Here is a 19,679-nt window from a genome sequence, read left to right as displayed (position 1 = left end):
TCCTTGGAACTCCGATTGTAAACACAAACACTGCCGCACAAAAGGTCTTGAGTTACAAAATGGCGCGCAGGTGGAAACAACTGCATGCTTGGAGCATCTGTTGCGTTTTCAGCTTCACAAACATGTTGATGGTAAGAGGCCGGAGATTGTTTGAATTGTGCTGGGAACCGACGTGGCTCTATCCTGAAGACACAACGGTCAAAAACGCAGGAAGGTGTAGAGATAATCCACAACTGTTCGTTTCCGACGCGCCAGTTTCTAGGTGCCTAAAGTGGTGTGAGTGTACCTGAGCGTGTAAACTCTGTGTGTGGCTGTGTGGGAGTCTGAGAGCATGAGAGGTAGGACATCTGTGCGTGCGTGTGTGTGTGTGTGTGTGTGTGTGTGTGTGTGTGTGTGTGTGTGTGGGTGTCAGGGGGTGGGTGCATTAGTCCGTGACAGACAGCAAAGAGTGCCTCAGTTATCTCAGAATCAGAGCCAAAGCGACCTCACTAACTGAGAGTGGAGCCACAGCGGGAGCAGAAAGAAGAGGATAAAAGAAGGACAACAATAATTTAACAAAAGAAGACAGAAACGGCCAAAAGTTCAAATATCTGTACAAGCTGATGAGTTGTCAAACACGTTTGACCTGAGAGGAAAGAGGCTTCATCCTGGACAAAAAGTGTGGACTGCAAAGAGTTTAAAACAAAGGTCAGGACAAGACTGCTCTTCTGCATTTTCCCATGATTCCGCTTCATTTCCGGGGAGTTCTCCCTCTCCTGTCTCTGCATGTGGGAGCCTTGCTGTCCACAGGTGCATCCCTGGCCTGTCCACACCCTCCCTGCAGGGAGAGTCTGGTGGCTGCACCCATCCAGGCTGGCAGCAGCGTGGGAATGGGCACCAGGGCCTGCGAGGGTCAAACTGGCACAACCTCCTGCAGGATGGGGGTTGCGCTTTTAGCCATCTCAGATGTTCCCCGTAGGGTGGAGCACAGGCTCAATCCCCCCCAGGTCCAGCCAAAGGTAAGCAAGACTGCAGCTTCCAGCTCTGTCCTGGACTTTTCTGTAAATCTGAAGGATGATTGTATTCAAACAGACATTTATAAATCATTGGCCGGGTTATCAATCAAAGCTCTCCACACTACTTACCTTTCAATCATCACCAGAGCCAGCCTTGCCACATGTAATCTGATCTTTCTCAGCCTTGAGTCAGAAATACTGAAACAGAGGGCAGCCACATGAGTCCTGCGTGCTGTCGCTGGCCGGGAGGTTCTGTCCTCTCCTGAGTCCTGTCCTCTCTTGTCATCACTCTAAACATGGCACCGCCTAATAGCCGTGAAGCAATGACAACAATCAAAGAAGGGATAAAATTAGGTCCGCTTTAAACATGTCCTCATCATATGGCTGTGAGATAATGGAGCAGCAGGTGCGTAAGGGGCGGGAGATAATGATTGATGTGAGGGCATGGCAGCAAATGCGTCTGGTTCTGTCCGTCTGCTTCCTGAACCACCTGTGGACACTGTCGTTGCAGACCGGGAGCATTAAAGAGCGCCTTGTTCAACTGCAACGCTGCATGCACGCCCTCCAGGACCCAGGGGCCCCGCGGAGCCCCGCTGGCCAGGAGAGCAGCTCTCTAGGAGCCATCCTGGCATTAATGGCAGCTGTACTTACCGAGTGTGACCTCCACTGCCACAGCCAGGCCCTGGGGGTGATGGCCAAAAGACTGGGTGAGTTGTACTTGTTTATTTTCACCCCTCTAACACACACACACACACACACACACACACACACACACATAGAAAAAGTGTGTGCAGTCACTCCCCCACATATAGTAAACAGAACCTCAATGGGCTCTGCTACATGTTGGTCATAGATGAGCGCATTGGAATTCACCTACACTGACAACCATGAGAACCACACACACACACACATCACCCCCACCCCCCCATCTATACGTGCTCATCAATGGGCCGTGGGTCTCTTGATAAAGAGTCATTAAACTCACTGACAAACCTGATCTTCCTGAGATGGCAGAGAGTGCAGCTGTAGGGCGAGAAGGGGAGAAGGACCTGCTGCTCCTGCTCAAGAGCATCACGCAGCATCCGCCCACAGGTAAGGCCTCCATCAGTGGTCCCGCTTGTCGGCGGACTTATTAATATGTGTAAAAATGGACTCTGTGGTTCTCAGTCGCTCCTTTGGAGAGGTCACATCCTCAAGACTGTGCAGAGATTTACAAGCTGGGGATCAAAGAGAATGGAATCTACACCATCCAGCCTGACCTCCGCAGGCCGGCAATGGAGGTGAATGTGATTAACCACACAGAACACAAACCGGCCGGACCACCACCGTGAAACCGTTCCGTCCTTGCTGTCTGTAGCTCATTAACAGTCTATTCTTTGGATTATTGTTGCGTTTGGCCCAGGCTAAGTGTGACATGGAGACAGCTGGTGGTGGGTGGACGGTGATCCAGACTCGGCAGGACGGTCTGCTGGATTTCAACAGGACCTGGCAGGAATACAGAGAGGGATTCGGGAGTCCAAAGGGAGAGCACTGGCTGGGGAACGCGGCGCTCCATGCCCTCACCTCCACTGGCCCACACCAGCTCCGCATCGAGCTGGAGGACTGGTACCAGCAGAAGCGCCACGCTACGTACAGCAACTTCAAAGTGGCCTCTGAGGCCCAGAGGTGAAACACCACAGGGATACAGGCGCTGCTTACTGCACACACTTGTACCGTCAGATCTAGTCCAACATGTCCTCAAAGTGTGCCGTTTCTTTCAGGTATCGGCTGACAGCGCGGGAATACTCCGGCGACGCAGGCAACGCACTGAGTTACAGCAAGCGTTACAATCACGACGGGAGATCCTTCAGCACCCCGGACAGAGACAACGACCGTTACGCCACGGGGAACTGCGCTCAGTACTACGGCGCAGGCTGGTGGTTTGATGCCTGCTTGGCGGCTAACCCAAACGGACGTTATTACCGTGGGCGCTACAGCGGGGTGACTAATGGCATCTACTGGGGGACCTGGTATATCCTGACAGATGGGCGAACTGGAGAACGCTATTCCTTCAAGAGGGTGGAGATGAAGACAAGACCCAGGAACTTTGTAGGAAACTCTTGAAGATGAATATAATTAGCAACAGGCCTGCCTCAACTTTATCTGGACCATGTTATTTAAACTGCAAAGCAACTATATCTTTGACATTAATAAATGTTGGGGGGGAAGTACAAGAAATATTTAATTGACTTTAAATGTTATTTGTTTCATTAGCATTAAAACATTAAAATTGTCTGGGGTGATTACTTCCATTCACAGGCTCTCTACATGTGGGCACTAGTTCCCAGCTTATATTTTGGTAATGTCAGAAAACGAAGCTAAACCATGAAGGGAACTGTGAAGAAAGCGTCCTCCTTCATTTATTTTCATGCCAAAAGGCAGCAGGTCAGTGGAAGGCAGGAAGTGACATTCCAATCTTTCACACCGTGGTGTGCCACATATCGGACGAAGGTGCAAATATCCTTTATTGTTTGATCTGAAATGCCAAAACACACGTCTGGCTGTGCTTTAGTTCCAGAACTTTATCAGTACCGAGTACAACAAACCTCAGCTTTACACAAAAGGAAAAACAGTGGGGAATAAATCAGACAGCGTTCCCTCAAAGATAATTCCCTGATTGCTAAACCTGAACACACAACTGACCTCAAACATGCCCAGCTGCTCATTATACATTTTTAGACATTGTTTTAAAGGTCTTTCCTCAAAGACTTGTGTAAATTAAGATGCCAGATTAGACATGAATGCAGTTAGCTTGTTTTCTATGCTCCAGATGTGTTTTATTTAGTTAAAGCTCACAGCAGAATTGAAAGAAGTTGGTGGATTGAAAAGGTAATCCTAGCTAAAACACGGGTTCATTATAATCGTATTTTCCTACAAACACGTGCAAGTTGAGGGTTAAAGCTCCAAGTTTGTACTTTACAACAGCAAGAACAACCCTAATTAAATAGGTCGGAGCGATCAAACTCAAAGAAGGTCTTTCATTTATGTGGACGTAGCAACAGAGAGACCATAGTCTGATCTCTCAGCAAATGACGGAGGTACTTTTGATATCCTCCACCCTGTTATTAAGCTGGCCCATAAATGCACCTTCACCATCACAAGGCATCAGGTTACATTCCAGGAATGCAGAGGTTTCCTTTAAAATGTAACCATATTAATGTAATCAGGTGTGTATATCTTTCTGTAACCAGAAGGATCAAGATGTTGCCACATTTAAATAGATTTTCTGATGTTGCTAAAACTCACACACCCCACAATGATCAATGCATCTTTTTTATATCTATTTCCACAGTGAACTCCAATATGTAGTTTAAAACTTGAGAATTTTAATAGATTTTTTTCAACTTTGCAGAATCACTTTTTCCAATGCCGCATATTTCCTCTGTGTGTGTATGTGTGTGTTTATATGTGTCTGTCCAATTCTTTTTTAGCAGTGTTGGAAATAAGCCGAGAAAAAGCATCTAATATTAACCAATGATGTAAAGCACTAACAAATGCGCCCGCTTGCTTGTTCTTCTGTCATTGTGAGACCTCTCTGACAAAATGGCTTCCTCGGCCCTTTAAGCAAACCTTAATCTGACAGTTCTAACTTAAAACCAAGACCTCAAACAGACCTTCTGTGGTCTGCAGACAAGATGACCTCACTTCCTTCAAATTGTCCTCACTAGTGTCCCTGTTAGTATTTGTGTGTGTGTGTAGTTGTGCGTGCACATGCACACACACACACACAGGTCGTGGGTAGAGTCTAGACTCTAGACAACCACAGTCTTTCACATGCACCACTTATAAAACAGTGGGGCATGTCGGGCTATATCTTTCTTTTACCCTTTGTCTGTCTGTCTGTCTGTCTGTCTGTCTGTCTGTCTGTCTGTCTGTCTGTCTGTCTGTCTGTCTAACCCACACACACAAATTATAATTCTATCTTTGTAAGGACTTCACCCAGCCCCCACCTCCAATGCCCAACCCCCTCCCTGACCTCAACCTGAACTAATGCTATCTTCAACCTTACAACTAAATCTGAATCTTCAAACAGACCCTTGAAGTCGTGTGAACCAGGCAAAAACGTCCTCATGTTGCAGATGAAATGTGTATTGTGGCCTTCAGTATGTGATATGTACGAGAGCCTGCGTGGTCTTGAAATGACATGCATGATGGCATTTTGATTAAATGCAAACCATTCAAAAGTCACCCGGTTCTGTTAATGTTTACTTATTTCTAATTAGGGTGGCAGGGGTTACTGGATTCTATCCCAGCAGTGACTGTTTGAGAGGCAGGAATACACTCTGGACACTCATGACAGGACACACACATCATTAGCTCACCTATTTGGGTCTGTAGGTGGAAACAGGAGTTACTGGAATCTCCTCAGACACTATTAAAGTCAGATGTTGACCGTGCTAATTTTCAGGGCTGAAAAACTGGGGTTGTAGCGTGAAATGTCCGTATTTTGCCCTCTAGTGGATGCTATTATATTGGTCCATGTTGAAAGTATGAAAGTAAAATCGCCAGCTTTTTTCTTTATTTATTTTTTAAAAATCCTATTAATGTAATCAAAAAGACATTTGTGATGCTCTAAAAACAAGTCTAGCCAACATGTGTGTGTTTGTGTGTGTGTGTGTGTGTGTGTGTGTGTGTGTGACCATTGTTAAACCATTGTTGACCAATGATAAACTGCAGCTCCCTACTTCTAAAGACAATTCATTCAAATAGTTGGAATTAATCAAAATCTTTAAAATTATTTGATCATATCTTCAGTTTTATGTACACACATCCCACTCCAACTCTTAAGCAAAACACAGCAACAGCGAAACATCAGACAAAAATATGACGGCATATCTTGTTTGCAGCATTTATTTTAAATGTCAGCGTCTCTTCTGTCTTCTGTCATTTGTTTTCGCTTCTTTATATCCATCAGTCTTGTTGACAAGGGAGGAACAGAGGCCCAGGGTTGTGTCACCACAGTATCCTGGCATGGTGTCTGGAGTTGGGTGATAGTGGCAGGGTTGCGGAGTGTGAGGGGTATCGGCAGCCTCTGCTACCCCAGGGCCGGAAACCAAGCCTGGGCAGCGGTTAGCCAGCACATCCCTCTGAGAAGCCCTGTGCTCTTCTGAGGGAAGTTCCCCTGTGACCTGTGTCATTCATTAGTGTGTAGAGAGAAAAAAAAATCGCACTAATACAGAAGTCTAGCACATCCTCAGTTTATTGACCCCTGGCTGAGAACAAAAATGCTTCCCAATAGAAACAAATGTGAGATTTTATACTTTACGCAGTCTCCAAATATCCATCTGAGTGTAGCTGTGACCGTAAAAGACAAAGATCAGTAAACTGATTGAAACTGAGTTCAGAGCAAGAAATCAGGCGCTTTTCTAGGTGCAACTTTTAAAGCCTGTCATCTGTCAGTTGGCCTCCCTTCTTGATGGAACCTCTGAAATGAGCCAGTTTGTCTGTCGAACACCAGGTGGCGATGTTGGTTAGTTAAAATTAAAACTTTGGAATGACTTTTCCAGCTGTGTCCAGTTGTTTCTCACGAGAAAGGGCAGCTCCGCCACAGGCACCGAGAGGCATTGGGAGCAAAGAAACAACAGAACAATGCAGATTGTGAACCAGATGAAAATAAAGAATCCAAAACAATATCAGGGTCAGGAAAGTGTCTACATCATGTTCTGGCTAAAACAATGTTATAACAACATGTAAATGTTTTAAACCTGGCAGTAACAGAGAGTCTCTTACATTTGCAACAGATGAGTTTGGACTCAGAACTGCTGAAATCTGACTTTAAAACTAGAGGTTTTATTTTAGATTTAACATAAATGAACTCATATTTGCCAACACTGGGGTCAAAGGTCATGAAGAGGTTTAGCAGGCCTGAAAATCTGGATTCTTCAAACAGGATTGACATCTGCAGGAGTCAGCAACCGATTCACGCATGTTGAGGTGCACAAGGTGAGAATGGCGGCAAATGCTTGTGGCCTACAGTCAAAACTGGCGTTTTTGACTGGAAAACCCCGTTTGAAAAATCCATTTAATGTCGTGATGATGCTCACATGGTTGAATGCAGCCTGTTAAGGCTGAGGGAGGTTCAGGAGGAGGAAGCAGGAACGCGTGACTTTGCAAAGGTGTGCGGGTCTAACGGGCCGTTAGAGGCTCCCCCTCCCTGACCACAGGGACAGCGAGAGACAGCATGTGCCTGCTTTTAATACTGGTCCTGCAGAAAACCAAAGCAAGGCAGCGTTCCGTTTGAAACCGGAATTCACCAGAACAAGTGTATCCTGATGTGGTAAGGAGAGGAGGGGAGGGGAGGACACAGAGGGCGCCATGTGGCAGGCCGCGCTCCATCTCTTGTCACATCTACATGAGCACGAGAGGGTGAGGTGAAAAAAAGCTTTTTTTTAAAATCAGAGATGAATAGAGGCTGGAAGCTGCAGTAGGTGTTAAGGGTTGAGATATTTACAAAGTTACAGAATTTTGAGAGGAATTAACATATTTATGTCATTAACTGTCAGGATGGGCAGTGTCTGCAGTGTCATGTGACGGCCTGGCAACACGCAGTTTATAGGAAGAATATTCAAAAGAATAAGAATCACAAATAAAATAGTTTTATTTTGTAAGAATTAAACTACAATACATCTAAAGTATTTTAAGACCTCGTTACTGACTGTTGCTAATGACAAAGTGGTGAATATTGGTCTTCTGCCTCAGCTGCATTGCACCTAAGGACCAATTTCACATGTTTTCTTATTAAATATGATATTCCTACATTAAAAGTGGGTGCTCTACATATAAAAATGCTGTAGGAATTATGTGTTGAGACTGCCTCAGCGTTTTCCATCTCCCCTATCAGAGGTTTATTATTTCATCATGATCCATGAAGATGTAGGGAAAATCTCCAGTGAATGGAAAGGTGAGGAGATTGAGAATGCTGATCAGGCAGACTCTATTTCAGATACCAAAGAAATAAAGCCATCTAATCTGATAATGCCAGGTGACACAAGCACAACGGAGGCCAGGAGGAAGTCAGAGGTGGCTCATCGTAATCCACACAAAGGCCCTGAAAATGTCTGACATTTAATAACCAAACACACAGGGAAAATTAGAAAATGTTGATGTGTGTGTGTGTGTGTCTGTGTGTGTGTGTGTGTAGGCTTTTGCATCTGTCTGCAGAAGAAGTGAAGTACAATATAAAGGATGTGGTGAAGGAGGAGTAATGGTCAGATGTTTCTCGCCTCTCTGTTGCTTTTTCTCTCACACCTGCAGAGTTACTGAGCATGCACACACACACACACACACACACACACACACACACACACACACACACACACACACACACACACACACACACACGCAGAAGCTGCCATCACATAACTTCAGTATCCTGTCTTTGTGTTTGTGTGTAAGAAGCAGGACAGGATTGTTCGTTAGCTTACATGAAGCAGCCAGATGTTTCTTCACTGCAGGTTCAGGTACAGGAATTAACTTAACATTTAACAATATTAAACAATGCAGGCCGGTGTGTCTGTTCCAGGCAGTGCGCTACCAATAATCCCAACCCCCAGAGTGAAACTGGCCACTTAAAAAGATCAGAATGTTGTTCCTAATATGACAAGAAGTGGGGCAGCAACAGTTACCTCTTATCTAGCAAGAATTTCTTGGGAGCTTTTGGCAGTGCTGACATCAGTCAGAGGAGACAGGTCTGATACACTGTTAGGTTCAACCTGTTCATATAACAATGCTGGAACTACTTATTATCACTCCTGACCAGAACCCTGACCTACTTTAGCTGATGTTCTATCACCTCGAGATAGCAGGGGACAACCTGTCCATCCTGTGACCATCCATCCCCCATTTTCTTATATGTTCCTTTTGTATATATCATGCTTGTTTTATCATGTGACGCTTATGCTTTATCATATGACGCTTACACTTATGCTTATTGTAATCTTACATGTTCATGTGCTAGTATAAGAATAAACCTCACCAGGGCCCACACTTGTAGCCCACACTGCAGACGCGTGGTCGCCCTTGCAGCAAGTAAACTGAAGCTTCCGTCTCATTCCTCTGATGGCAACAGCATGGGGAGAAAACTGATCACTTTCTCCCCAACATACGCTAGAAACCAAGACGTTCACATCTCCACGTGCTGTGACTTACACCCATATAGGCAGGAGTAATACAAGGTTACATAACATAGCAGAGCACTTTAGAATCAAATCCCCTTGGCTTTGATCTTGAGAAGCTCAAAGTTCTGGAATCTGCAACGTCACCAGAATTTAAGCAGCTCTTACTTATGCACGTTTCCTGAAAGTTTCATTAAAATCCCCTCATTAGACAGATGGACGGGCAGGCAGACAGACACACAGACAGACAGAATTTTCCAAGCAGCCTTTGAGTGATCGCGAAGCTATTTAGTTTGGATGTTCGTGGTCCCCAGTGAATGAATTCCTCTTCAGTGAGGCACGGCTGTTGTGTCTAAGATCCGACTGGGGTAAGCCCCATTCAAGATTTTAAAGTCCAAACGTGTGCAGGGCAGCTCATTCAGCTGTTAATTTTTAGGAGGCCATCTCACTTATTAAGCTCACCATAATGAGTAGAAACAGAATTTTCTAGTTCCATCTTGACTTCCTGTCTCCTGAGCACTGGATCATGGGAGAGTCGGATTAATATCGAGACAAAATAAAGGCGGAATGTGTGATGTTCACTCTGGTTTGAGAAAAGAAAAGCCTGTTTTGGATTCTTTAATTCCCAGGATAACTAAATTCTGACAGAGTCTGACTGACAAGTTTTAATTGACATGCTGATGTAAACGTTCACTTCCTGGTGCTCTGTGGACAGGAAATGAAGTGGTGAACCCCTGACTTTATGAAGTACTGAAGATAATTCTCAAGATTTCATAGATCAACAGCCCTAAAATGAAAAAAATGTATATAATCATTTCGCACTCAGAATGAATGAATGAAGTCCTTTTTATAAATGATTGCTTGAGATTATCGATGGTCACTAATGACCGCTAGGTGTCACTGTCTGACTAATGATTTCCCTGCAGCCTCCCAGATGATGCTGAAATTCTCTTAAACGTCACTTCAGGCTCAAAATAAAAAGTTTCCAATAAACATAAAGGAAGACTTTCAGTTTTAAGTGTTTCTGAAATAACTTACCACTCAAATTTAAAATGAAAACGTAAAGGTTATGACGTTAAAATGATTACAGTATTCGAAACATAGGAATTAATTTCTCTAAATTAATTACATTTGAAAGATTTCCCGCTGCTTTCATATATGATGGTTTACAAATACGTTGTTGTTGGACAAAACCTGCAGCAGAACACTTTAAATAAACAAGACGGTAACCAAATAAAACAACTTAAAATCGGGTGTTTGTGTTGAAGGTGTCCCACAGCTCAGCAAAAATTACCATATTAAAAAAAAAAAAAAAATAAAGATCACAAATGCTCTGTCAAAATAGGGAAGAAGAGAAGGAGGGGGTGGCGGCCTGCTTGGCTTGACTTTATGTTTGACCTTTTGGGGAAGGAGAACTAATCCTTGAATATAATAGACTGTAAGATATGGAAAATGACTGCGCTGTTATCTCTGTTACCCTGGAGACCATCAGCAGCACCCTGGGCTGCAGCTGCCAAGTTATTAAGCATCCAGTTTGTGTATAATGGAAAAATACCTTTTTCTGACATAACTGGTCGCTCGCCCATCGCACACACAAACACACGCGCACTTTACACAACACACCCCAAAACAAAAATCTTATTAAACAGACTGTGTAAAATAAAACTCTTTACAAATGTAAAAAGAAAAAAAGAAATAATAGTCTTTCTGAATTAGTGTTTTTTTCTGATTATGTTTTGCACTTCAACTTTTAACTGATTAAATTTAATCCGATTAATTACAAGGAAGAAAACTAAAGCTTGTAAGTGATGTGATAAATAAAAACACTGCTCAATCTGTTAAACAACTTCAGGCCTCGGACTGATGGTTTTAAAAGGACTATCACGGTAAATCAAATATTTTCTTCATATTCTTATCTTAACTAGGCTCGTTCTCATTTGCGTATTTGCAAATTATCACTAGGATGGTGAAAACAATGAATCCTTCTGGAGCTTTAACTTAAGTCCAACACAAAAACACGCCACAAAGACCCGGAATTCTCCGATGACTCTTAAAAATCGGGAAAGCTCTATTTATATCTTCTAAAAAAGACTTTAGACGTGCATCCGCGGCGCGTGCACTCCCCTCTCTATCTGTCCATCATTTACACAGATCTGCTCCGGTAAATGATGCATTGCCTGGATTGGATGTATTTGTTGTGCGGGAGTTTGAAAAGGCGGCGATAATCTGGGAGGGAGAGATAAGAAATGCCATTTATTCTGCGGCACTTTCCCGGCCCGATCAGCCCCATTCTCTCCGACACCTCCAGCGGCTCGCTGATAACGATTAGGCCATTTATTATCTTCACAAAGAACAAAGATTAGCCGGCACCGATGAAAAATTACCCAGGGATGCGTTAAATCAGTGGGAGGCTCAGGCGAGGATTCTTAACCGGCTCTGGATTTCTCTCCCCTTAAATCTACACACAGACGCACTTGTGTCTGACAAAATTTGCACACAATTTTAGCTTTTAGTAAATAACAACAACAACAACAATAATAATAATAATAATAATAATAAGAAGAATAATAAGAATAAGAATAAGAATAAGAATAAAAAACGAACGCAGGGATAGTTTATTTTTATTTAGGCCTATCTTTACGATAAAGTAAACCCCTCTCCCCTCGGTGGTAGTCCCATAATGAGATTCTCAGAGCTGAATCGGGCCGCGACCCCATTCTCCTGGGCCCGTAAGAGAAAAAGTGCAGTGAAAAAAAGGGCGGATTGAATTAATGTCAAATCCTAAAATGGAAGTGGATGTTCGCCGCCGATAAGGTTTTATCGCCACGCCAGATCAAAAGGGCTCACACTCCGAGCATGTGTATTTCCACATTATCATGCTGATGAGCTCTAATACTGCCACCCTCGTCCCTGCACTCCTCCTTCAATCTGCGCGCACGGTTTCCTCTTAATGCTCCTTTTATAAAAGAGTCGTGGTGCTTATAAATAATCTTATTCTGATTTTCGTCCCGATCTTTATTTAGAACAAATCATTTCTCATGGTGGGTTTAAAATAATACGATAAAAACGGCGATAGATAGATAGATAGATAGATAGATAGATAGATAGATAGATAGATAGATAGATAGATAGATAGATAGATAGATAGATCTAATCTAATCTAATCTAATCTAAAAGATTTTATCCACCTATTGTTTTGCCTGTACTGGTGTGTTCTTCGAAGTCCCAGTCATGTCAGGGACACCGGACTGGTTTCATTATCGATATTGTCACACTGTAAATATCGGATTGCATGGTCCTTCATTGAGTTAATCTGCCGGGATCAACCCCGCAGTACTCGACCCCCCCTCCTCCAGCCCTCCACACAAAGTTCATCTCCTGAATCTGTTTTTGTCCGTCTTTTTCGACGCAGTGACGTCAGGAAGCGGCGTCAGGCAGGCGGCTGCTCGGCCCCGGTCGCCTGGTGCGTTGAGCCGACTGCAAGTGCGTGAAAGTGAGGCGACTGTTGATGACTGTCTTTATGGAGACGAGTCGCCCATCGTGCCACAACGCACAAACCATGAAGCCTTTGACGGGGCTCGTCTCGGCTTTGGTGCCGTGATGATTCCAACTCGATGGTTGAAACGATGGCCTCAACCTTCACACGCGGCGCAACAGAATTTCATAACGCGTTCGACTATTAGAGGAACCTCCTCTGTTCGTGGTCATTCCTGCGCCATTGGCTGAGTGGGAGCATTAAAGGAGACTCCGCCTCTGACTTTGACAGGGCTGGTCCTGCTGTCAGCCGCAGTTCGACGTGTTGCTCCAAGTCCCCGCGGAAGGAGTTCGCGGACGGATGACAAACCAGCAGGAAACTGGACAAGAGCCGAGACGGACCTAAACCACTTTACCCGCGATGATCATGTGGATAAAATACTGATAAATAGGTACGGCATCTTTATGAAATTGTTGTTAAATGTAAAATATTTAGGTGCACATCTACAGTCTGCATGAGAGCGTGGCAGTGAAGGGGATGATGGAGTGAATATTTGATGTTTGCGCATCAGTCAAAAAACGTTTGACGTTATTTAAACTTCCAATGTCTGTCTCTTGTCCCTTACAGAACGAAATACCTGATCCTAAGAAGAGGGGAGTAGGACAGATAAAGTAGTACTCTGTAGGCAGTGCCGCAATCGGCACCGAAGCGGAGAAGTATTTTAGACCACCACACTCTTTGGATCCTGTTCAAGGGCCGAACCATAGCGATGGATGTGGCGGCGGAGCAGCCTCGCTGGATGCACCATCACGCCATGCTGAACGGTCAGCACCCGGACTCTCATCATCCCGGCCTGGGGCACAACTACATGGAGCCCACGGCGCAGCTCCTGCCCCCAGACGAAGTGGATGTTTTCTTTAATCACCTGGATTCGCAGGGAAACCCGTACTACCATAACTCCGCCCGGGCCAGAGTGTCCTACAGCCCAGCGCACGGTGAGATGGAGCGGCCTTTACGCACAACCTCACACAGCAGCCTTCAAAATCCGGGCAATTTGATTTCTTTAAAAACTAACTCACTGACCCATAAATTACTAGTGTTTAGCTGCAGAAACATTTCCGGCAGATGAGAGCGTTAGTGTTTTCCCCCAATGATTGTTTTTCATGAACACGAGCGAGAATTTAAAATGATTGTAACAAAATCGAAGTGAATGAAGAAGCAAAGGCTTCGTTTTTCCTAGGTCTCAGAATCAGACCACACCTCCAGAAAATCAACAAGTCTATGTCACAATTTCTCATTCAGAGCTCGCAGGTCGGGATGGATAACATTAAACCTACTTTTCTGTCATGTCCAGCTCGCCTGACATCGACTCAGGTCTGTCGGCCTCACCTCCTCCACAGTCCGGGGCTCTCGTGGTTGGACGGGGGGAAAGCGGCTCTCTCGGCTCACCACCACAACGCCTGGGCCGTCAGTCCTTTCAGCAAGCCGAGCCTGCACCCACACGGCTCCGCGTCCCCCGGCGGACTCTCCGCCGTCTACCCGTGCAGCAGCAGCTCCAACACGGTCTCCGCGTCTTCGTTGTCCCCGCCGTCCCACTCCAGTCCCCATCTGTACGCTTTCCCACCGACGCCTCCTAAGGACGTATCACCGGACCCGGGAGCCGCGTCTCCCCCGGCCACCAGAATGGACGAGAAGGAGTCTATGAAATACCAAGTGTCTCTAACGGAGGGGATGAAGATGGAGTGTTCCAGTCCGCTCCGCACCAACCTGGCCTCCATGGGTGCTCAGACCCCCTCCACCCACCATCCCATACCGACATATCCCGCCTACACTCTTCCAGCGGCGCACGAGTACGGCGGCAGCCTGTTTCACCCCGGGAGTCTGCTGGGGTCATCACACGGTTTCCCCCACAAAAACAAAGGGAAGACACGCTCCTGCACCGGTGAGTGCGCTGAAGTGCAACGCAGCACATTCAGAATGTATCAAGGAAAATATGCGCAAAATTCATAGAGCTTCTCCTCAAATTAGATTTTGAGATTCAAGGACCTTCGAGGCCTGATCCTTATCTACAGTCAGGTTAGAACGAAACAAATGTGTCTCGGGGGAGGGGGGGAGGGGATAAAAATCATCAAATGGCAAAACAGCCAATTTCTTAAATGTTGCTGATTTTAAGCGCTTATTTTATTCTTACAATTGCTACAAAATTATTACATATAATACAATTATTTCACACTAAAAACGTTAAGAGAAAATAAGAAATTTCCTTCAAATAAAAAAAGTACACACACGCCTATTTTGTGTTTATCTAAGTGCAGCATTTTGTGTTTGTCCTCACGATTTTCCGAAACTCGGCCTGGAATTTAATTGTTGTCTTTTACAATATGAGCCATAAAATATTCCTTTACCTTGATACTTCAATTAATTGTGCTGTAATGTTAATTTCTTGTAAATGCTGTCGGTTGACAGTCCTTTGCTGCGATCACCCCCCCCCCCCCCCCCCCCCCCCCTTTGTTAACCATGATTCTGTAATTACGCCCAATCTGGCTGCACAAACAAACCGAGTTGGAGCTCTCCCAAGAGGTGAGACAACGAGATCTGCAGGTGCACGGAGCCAAAATCTGAGTGTTTGGACTGACGAACACTTGTTCTCTGTTACACCAGACATCTCTTGACTATTTCTCTCTCACTTATATCCCTGTCATTTAGTTGAAATATTGCGTGCATGAAATCAAATTTCAAAATTCCCATTTTACGTTTCTAACCATTTTCCATTTGATTATCTCAAAAGGCTTAAGCGCACTTTAAATATATGCGAAAAAATGTAGAAAATATGTAAATAATGCAAATAACAGAGAATATCTATTGGTGCTCGAAAGATTTCACCAGGTTCTGAAACATGTGGGGGTGTTAAAATACATTCAACCTCATACTTTTATGATTGGGTTGTTGTTTTTACTGGCTGATAAATGCATTTCACTGTTTTTACCGATCTTTTATAGGAAACGTGGCCAAAATTCTGTATGAAATGTGTTCATTGTAAATTAAAAGAGTTTGCAACTGCACAAAAAGCAGCGTTTCGAAGACATAAAGGGAGAACGTCGTTTTCTAAACGTCCCTGCGTTGTGTTCCTCATCAGAGGGTCGCGAGTGCGTTAACTGCGGGGCCACGTCCACGCCGCTGTGGAGGCGTGACAGCACCGGGCACTACCTGTGCAACGCCTGCGGGCTCTACCACAAGATGAACGGACAGAACAGACCGCTGATCAAACCGAAACGCAGGCTGGTGAGTGGGTGTGAGTGTGTGTCTCAGTACATTTAAAAAAAAGAATGAAAGAGTCTCGGAGCCGGGGAAGGGGGAGGCGGGTTACAATTCCAGGAAAGTTATATGTTCTCAATCAGTTTCCAGGCATTGTGCGTGGGGCGCACCTTTGGCTCCTCCTGAGCGCATCTGCCTTGTTTCCGGTATCATCTGCTGCCATAGACGCGGCCTCATCAGTCACAAAGCTCCCACCACCGCTGGCGCTTTACGTTTGAATTCAGATTTGACCTTTTCCACCACCAAGTTTTTTTTTGTAAACCCACATCTGTATTGATTGGAAAATGTCAAAAGCACGTGGTGAGCTGATATTTGGCGGGGCCACGAGTTTCAGTGAAAAAGGAACAAAGCAGCATTTCCCATCATGACTTGCGTCAAAGATTAATGTTGCTATGAATTAATCACACAAACCTGACTTCATTTATTTTCACTCCGTAAAGAAGCCTCAGATTATTTTAGAATTGGAACTCCTCGATCTGCTCACACGTTTGAATCGAACGATAAAATTACCGCGCGTTTTAATTTGTCGGCGCTTAATTGTTTGTCTGTTAAAATGACTTTTCTGTTGTCGGATGCGTATTTAATGAATGAAATATTAATATAAAAAGATGGAAAAAGACGAGATTTTAACCCGCACTCATTCGTATTTGAACGCATCCCCCCTCGCTGCTGCAAACGAGAGTACCTGCCCTTCAGGTGCAACAGCAACGGTCACGCACAATTGAGTTCTTTATTTTTATCTGCGCGTCTGAGTTAGACACAGTGAACAGCAGATCAGACCTGGTTTCCGTGAGGCTCTCTCGGAGCCCGCAGCGCTCCTGCAGCGTCTGGTGCTCAGCAGCCTTCCAGTTGTTTCCTATCCGGATGTCTGACCGGTCCAGATAAAGCAGCGGGGCCAGCGCCTGTTTCCTCCCGAGGCCTCATAACTACAACCAGGTTTTTATAGTGGTCAAGATCTCCGGACATGTCGGAGAAAGTAAAGTGATTATTAAACGCACCGAGGGGGGCTTCTGAAGCTGTGCGTGACCTCGCAGCCGACGCCTTTAAATCAACTAACATTATTTGGATATTATTGGATAGATTAGAAGACTTTGACTGACGGTGGAGTAACAAATTTCCTGTAGGGAATTAGTCAGGTCACTAGTCAAGAAGTGACATTCAGAAGGCAGGGGGGTCTTCTCACTCCTTAAATTAATCAAGTGGCTCAGTTTGGGCTATAGTTAATGGGGCAACAAAAGTGCAGCTTCATGTTAAATAATCCTCATCTGACATTTCATTCATGCTGCTGTCATGAAGGAAAACTTGGGAGAAACACATCCCAGCCCAAGGCTGTGTGGATTGATCAACAGTAAATACAAATAGGCTTGTTTCAGCCCAACTTAGACTCATGAAGACATTTGAATCATCCTCAAAGCAGGAATTTAAACACATCTCAAACAGTGGATGTGTTACATGTGTTATGTGTTTTCTGATTTAATGACCTCTTGCGTCTTCCACAGTCGGCCGCCAGGAGAGCGGGCACTTGCTGTGCCAACTGTCAGACAACCACCACTACGCTCTGGCGGCGTAATGCTAACGGGGACCCTGTGTGCAACGCCTGCGGCCTCTACTACAAACTGCACAATGTAAGTCCCAGTCTCGGTCACCAGTTTGAGCCCATGAGGGCGGCCAAAGAGTAGAACTAGCATTGGAATGTCATGCGTGTGCAGAAATATTGATCCCCGCTGTTCGTCGCACAGGTGAACCGGCCGCTGACTATGAAGAAGGAGGGAATACAGACACGGAACCGCAAAATGTCTAACAAATCCAAAAAGAATAAGCGGTGCAGCGACGTCTATGAGGACTTCCCCAAAAGCTTACACGATAAGAGCTCCCCCTTCAGCACTGCCTCTCTGGCCGGACACATGTCCATGGGCCACCTGCCACCTTTCAGCCATGCCGGACACATGCTCCCCACCCCAACCCCCATACACCCTTCCTTTGGGCACCCTCACCACTCGAACATGGTGACAGCCATGGGCTGAGAGAGGAAGGGGGGGGGGGGGGGGGGCTCAGCTGGAATGGACCCAAGATGGCTGCTTGATTAAGGAAGAGACGGTGCGTACAATTGTAAGAGACACAGTATTGGGTGTCTTCAGCTTTGATTATTGCATGATTGGTGGAGCTGACGGCGTTTGTGTTGTGGGAGGAAAGGACCTTTTTGTTTACCTCCTCATGTACAGGTACCGATGGTGGAAGATATTTTGCTTTCTGTCAGCCAGGCACGCATATTTAATCACAGAAATGTCCCTGCACCTCGTCGTGTCCTCCCTCTGACGGTCTTTCTGATGGCAGTTGGTTCTGAACAGTAACTGTGAATATTGTAGATGAGAGCAAATGAAGAGGCGGTCGCAGACAGAACCATCCTCTTTAACCACATAACACCAAAAATGCTGGATTTCAAAGGAATTTTTCATAAAATAAACAAACCTAAAAGGTTAAAGAACTCCAATTTGACACTGATTTTTTTTATTATTGTTTTAATAATAATACTTATTATTGTTATTCTGATAATTTATTTCCGCTGTCTCGTCATCTTGTACTCAAAATATGGATATCCCAGTTATGACTATATTTTTAACTGAAACGCATTCTCTGAGTTGGTCACCATTTATACTCATAAGAAATAAAGAAATCATGAGAATTATCTAATCTGATTTTCTTTTCCACATACACTAATCACTAAAAACTAGCATCATGAATGTTTGCAAATCCTTTCTTCCCTGCTCTATAAAGTTAAAAATAAAGTGGCTGGTTCTGGTGATGATGACAACAGCCATCAATCATCTAGTAGAATATCTAACAGTTTTCTCTCAAAACTAGAATTTTATTACACTTAACCAATGCTAAAATGAGCTATTATAGGCTACTTCACTGTGTTGCAAATTATTGTTGTTGAGTCTGGCTGCACCTGTGTGTGTTAAGTGTTTTTCCCAATTATTTAATCAGTCGCATCTGTTCATGCTCTTCCAGGCATTAATGCTAATGAAATTGACCTCATTCGATATTACATCAGGTTATCGTTACATAACAATCTTATTTTCGCTAATTAATCCCTTTACTACAAATTGGTTCTATCACCTGTAACTGAATTCCATGTGTTGTAGATCAAAATGACCTTAAAATCATTGTAATTTAGAAAACTAACACAAAAATAGGTTCGTCATGGTGAATGTTACTGCCGATAAGACGACTAAAAGACAACAAATTACAGATTCTTTGCACGGCGTTATTGAAGCCAGTGAATAAACTGGTCAAAATCAGCACCTTAAAACCTGTGACCCGTGTCAAGCAATTTCCATAAAAACCACAAAAGGTTCTAAACTCACAATCTGTTTCTGACTTAAGCTCCATGTAAGGTAACATCCTGCCACTACAGGGGCAAAGGTCAACGCAAGAGTGGTGTGGAGCTTCCTCCCCAAAACTTCCCTGACCTTTCACCCTGGAAGAGTGGCACCCTCATGGTGCACTCAGACTCATGTGACTCCTTATATGAGGGGATATACTGAGAGTAATGACCGCGCGCTACTTTAAAAAAAAAAATTAAAATATCGATTTAAATGTGTTGAGAGGAAGTGTGGTTAATTCAATAGCTAAAATCCATGGCGATTACACGGTACAAAAGCTCTCTCTTAAACCGCACTCAGAGGGTGAGGGAGGCTGTGAAATGTGTCAAATCTCTGAACCCGAAACACAGAAGTG

General features: G+C 44.5%; 2 protein-coding genes across 3 annotated transcripts; both read left to right on the top strand.

Annotated features, from left to right (window-relative positions):
• Positions 1–479: 479 nt before the first annotated feature.
• LOC101067576 (fibroleukin) lies at positions 480–3,266 on the top strand. Its single transcript, XM_011613799.2, has 6 exons — positions 480–998; positions 1,507–1,702; positions 2,010–2,087; positions 2,163–2,275; positions 2,398–2,660; positions 2,756–3,266. Exons 1-6 carry the CDS (start codon positions 720–722, stop codon positions 3,096–3,098), a joined length of 1,272 nt encoding a protein of 423 aa, XP_011612101.2. The 5' UTR covers positions 480–719; the 3' UTR covers positions 3,099–3,266.
• A 9,392-nt stretch (positions 3,267–12,658) lies between these two features.
• gata2b (GATA binding protein 2b) lies at positions 12,659–18,624 on the top strand. 2 transcript variants are annotated; one of them, XM_011613774.2, is made up of 7 exons: positions 12,659–13,074; positions 13,251–13,618; positions 13,978–14,565; positions 14,652–14,699; positions 15,760–15,905; positions 17,438–17,563; positions 17,678–18,624. In XM_011613774.2, the coding sequence occupies exons 2-7, from the start codon at positions 13,393–13,395 to the stop codon at positions 17,960–17,962; spliced, it is 1,419 nt and encodes a 472-aa protein (XP_011612076.1). In that variant the 5' UTR covers positions 12,659–13,074; positions 13,251–13,392; the 3' UTR covers positions 17,963–18,624. The 2 variants fall into 2 exon arrangements, with proteins under 2 accessions (XP_011612076.1, XP_003973222.1); XM_003973173.3 differs by lacking the exon at positions 14,652–14,699 and having other exon boundaries at positions 12,663–13,074.
• Positions 18,625–19,679: the final 1,055 nt, after the last annotated feature.

Source organism: Takifugu rubripes, chromosome 19 (assembly GCF_901000725.2).
Source record: "Takifugu rubripes chromosome 19, fTakRub1.2, whole genome shotgun sequence".
Classification (NCBI taxonomy): domain Eukaryota; kingdom Metazoa; phylum Chordata; class Actinopteri; order Tetraodontiformes; family Tetraodontidae; genus Takifugu; species Takifugu rubripes.
Note: the sequence above shows the minus strand (reverse complement) of the source record. Positions and strands in the feature narration are given on the sequence as shown.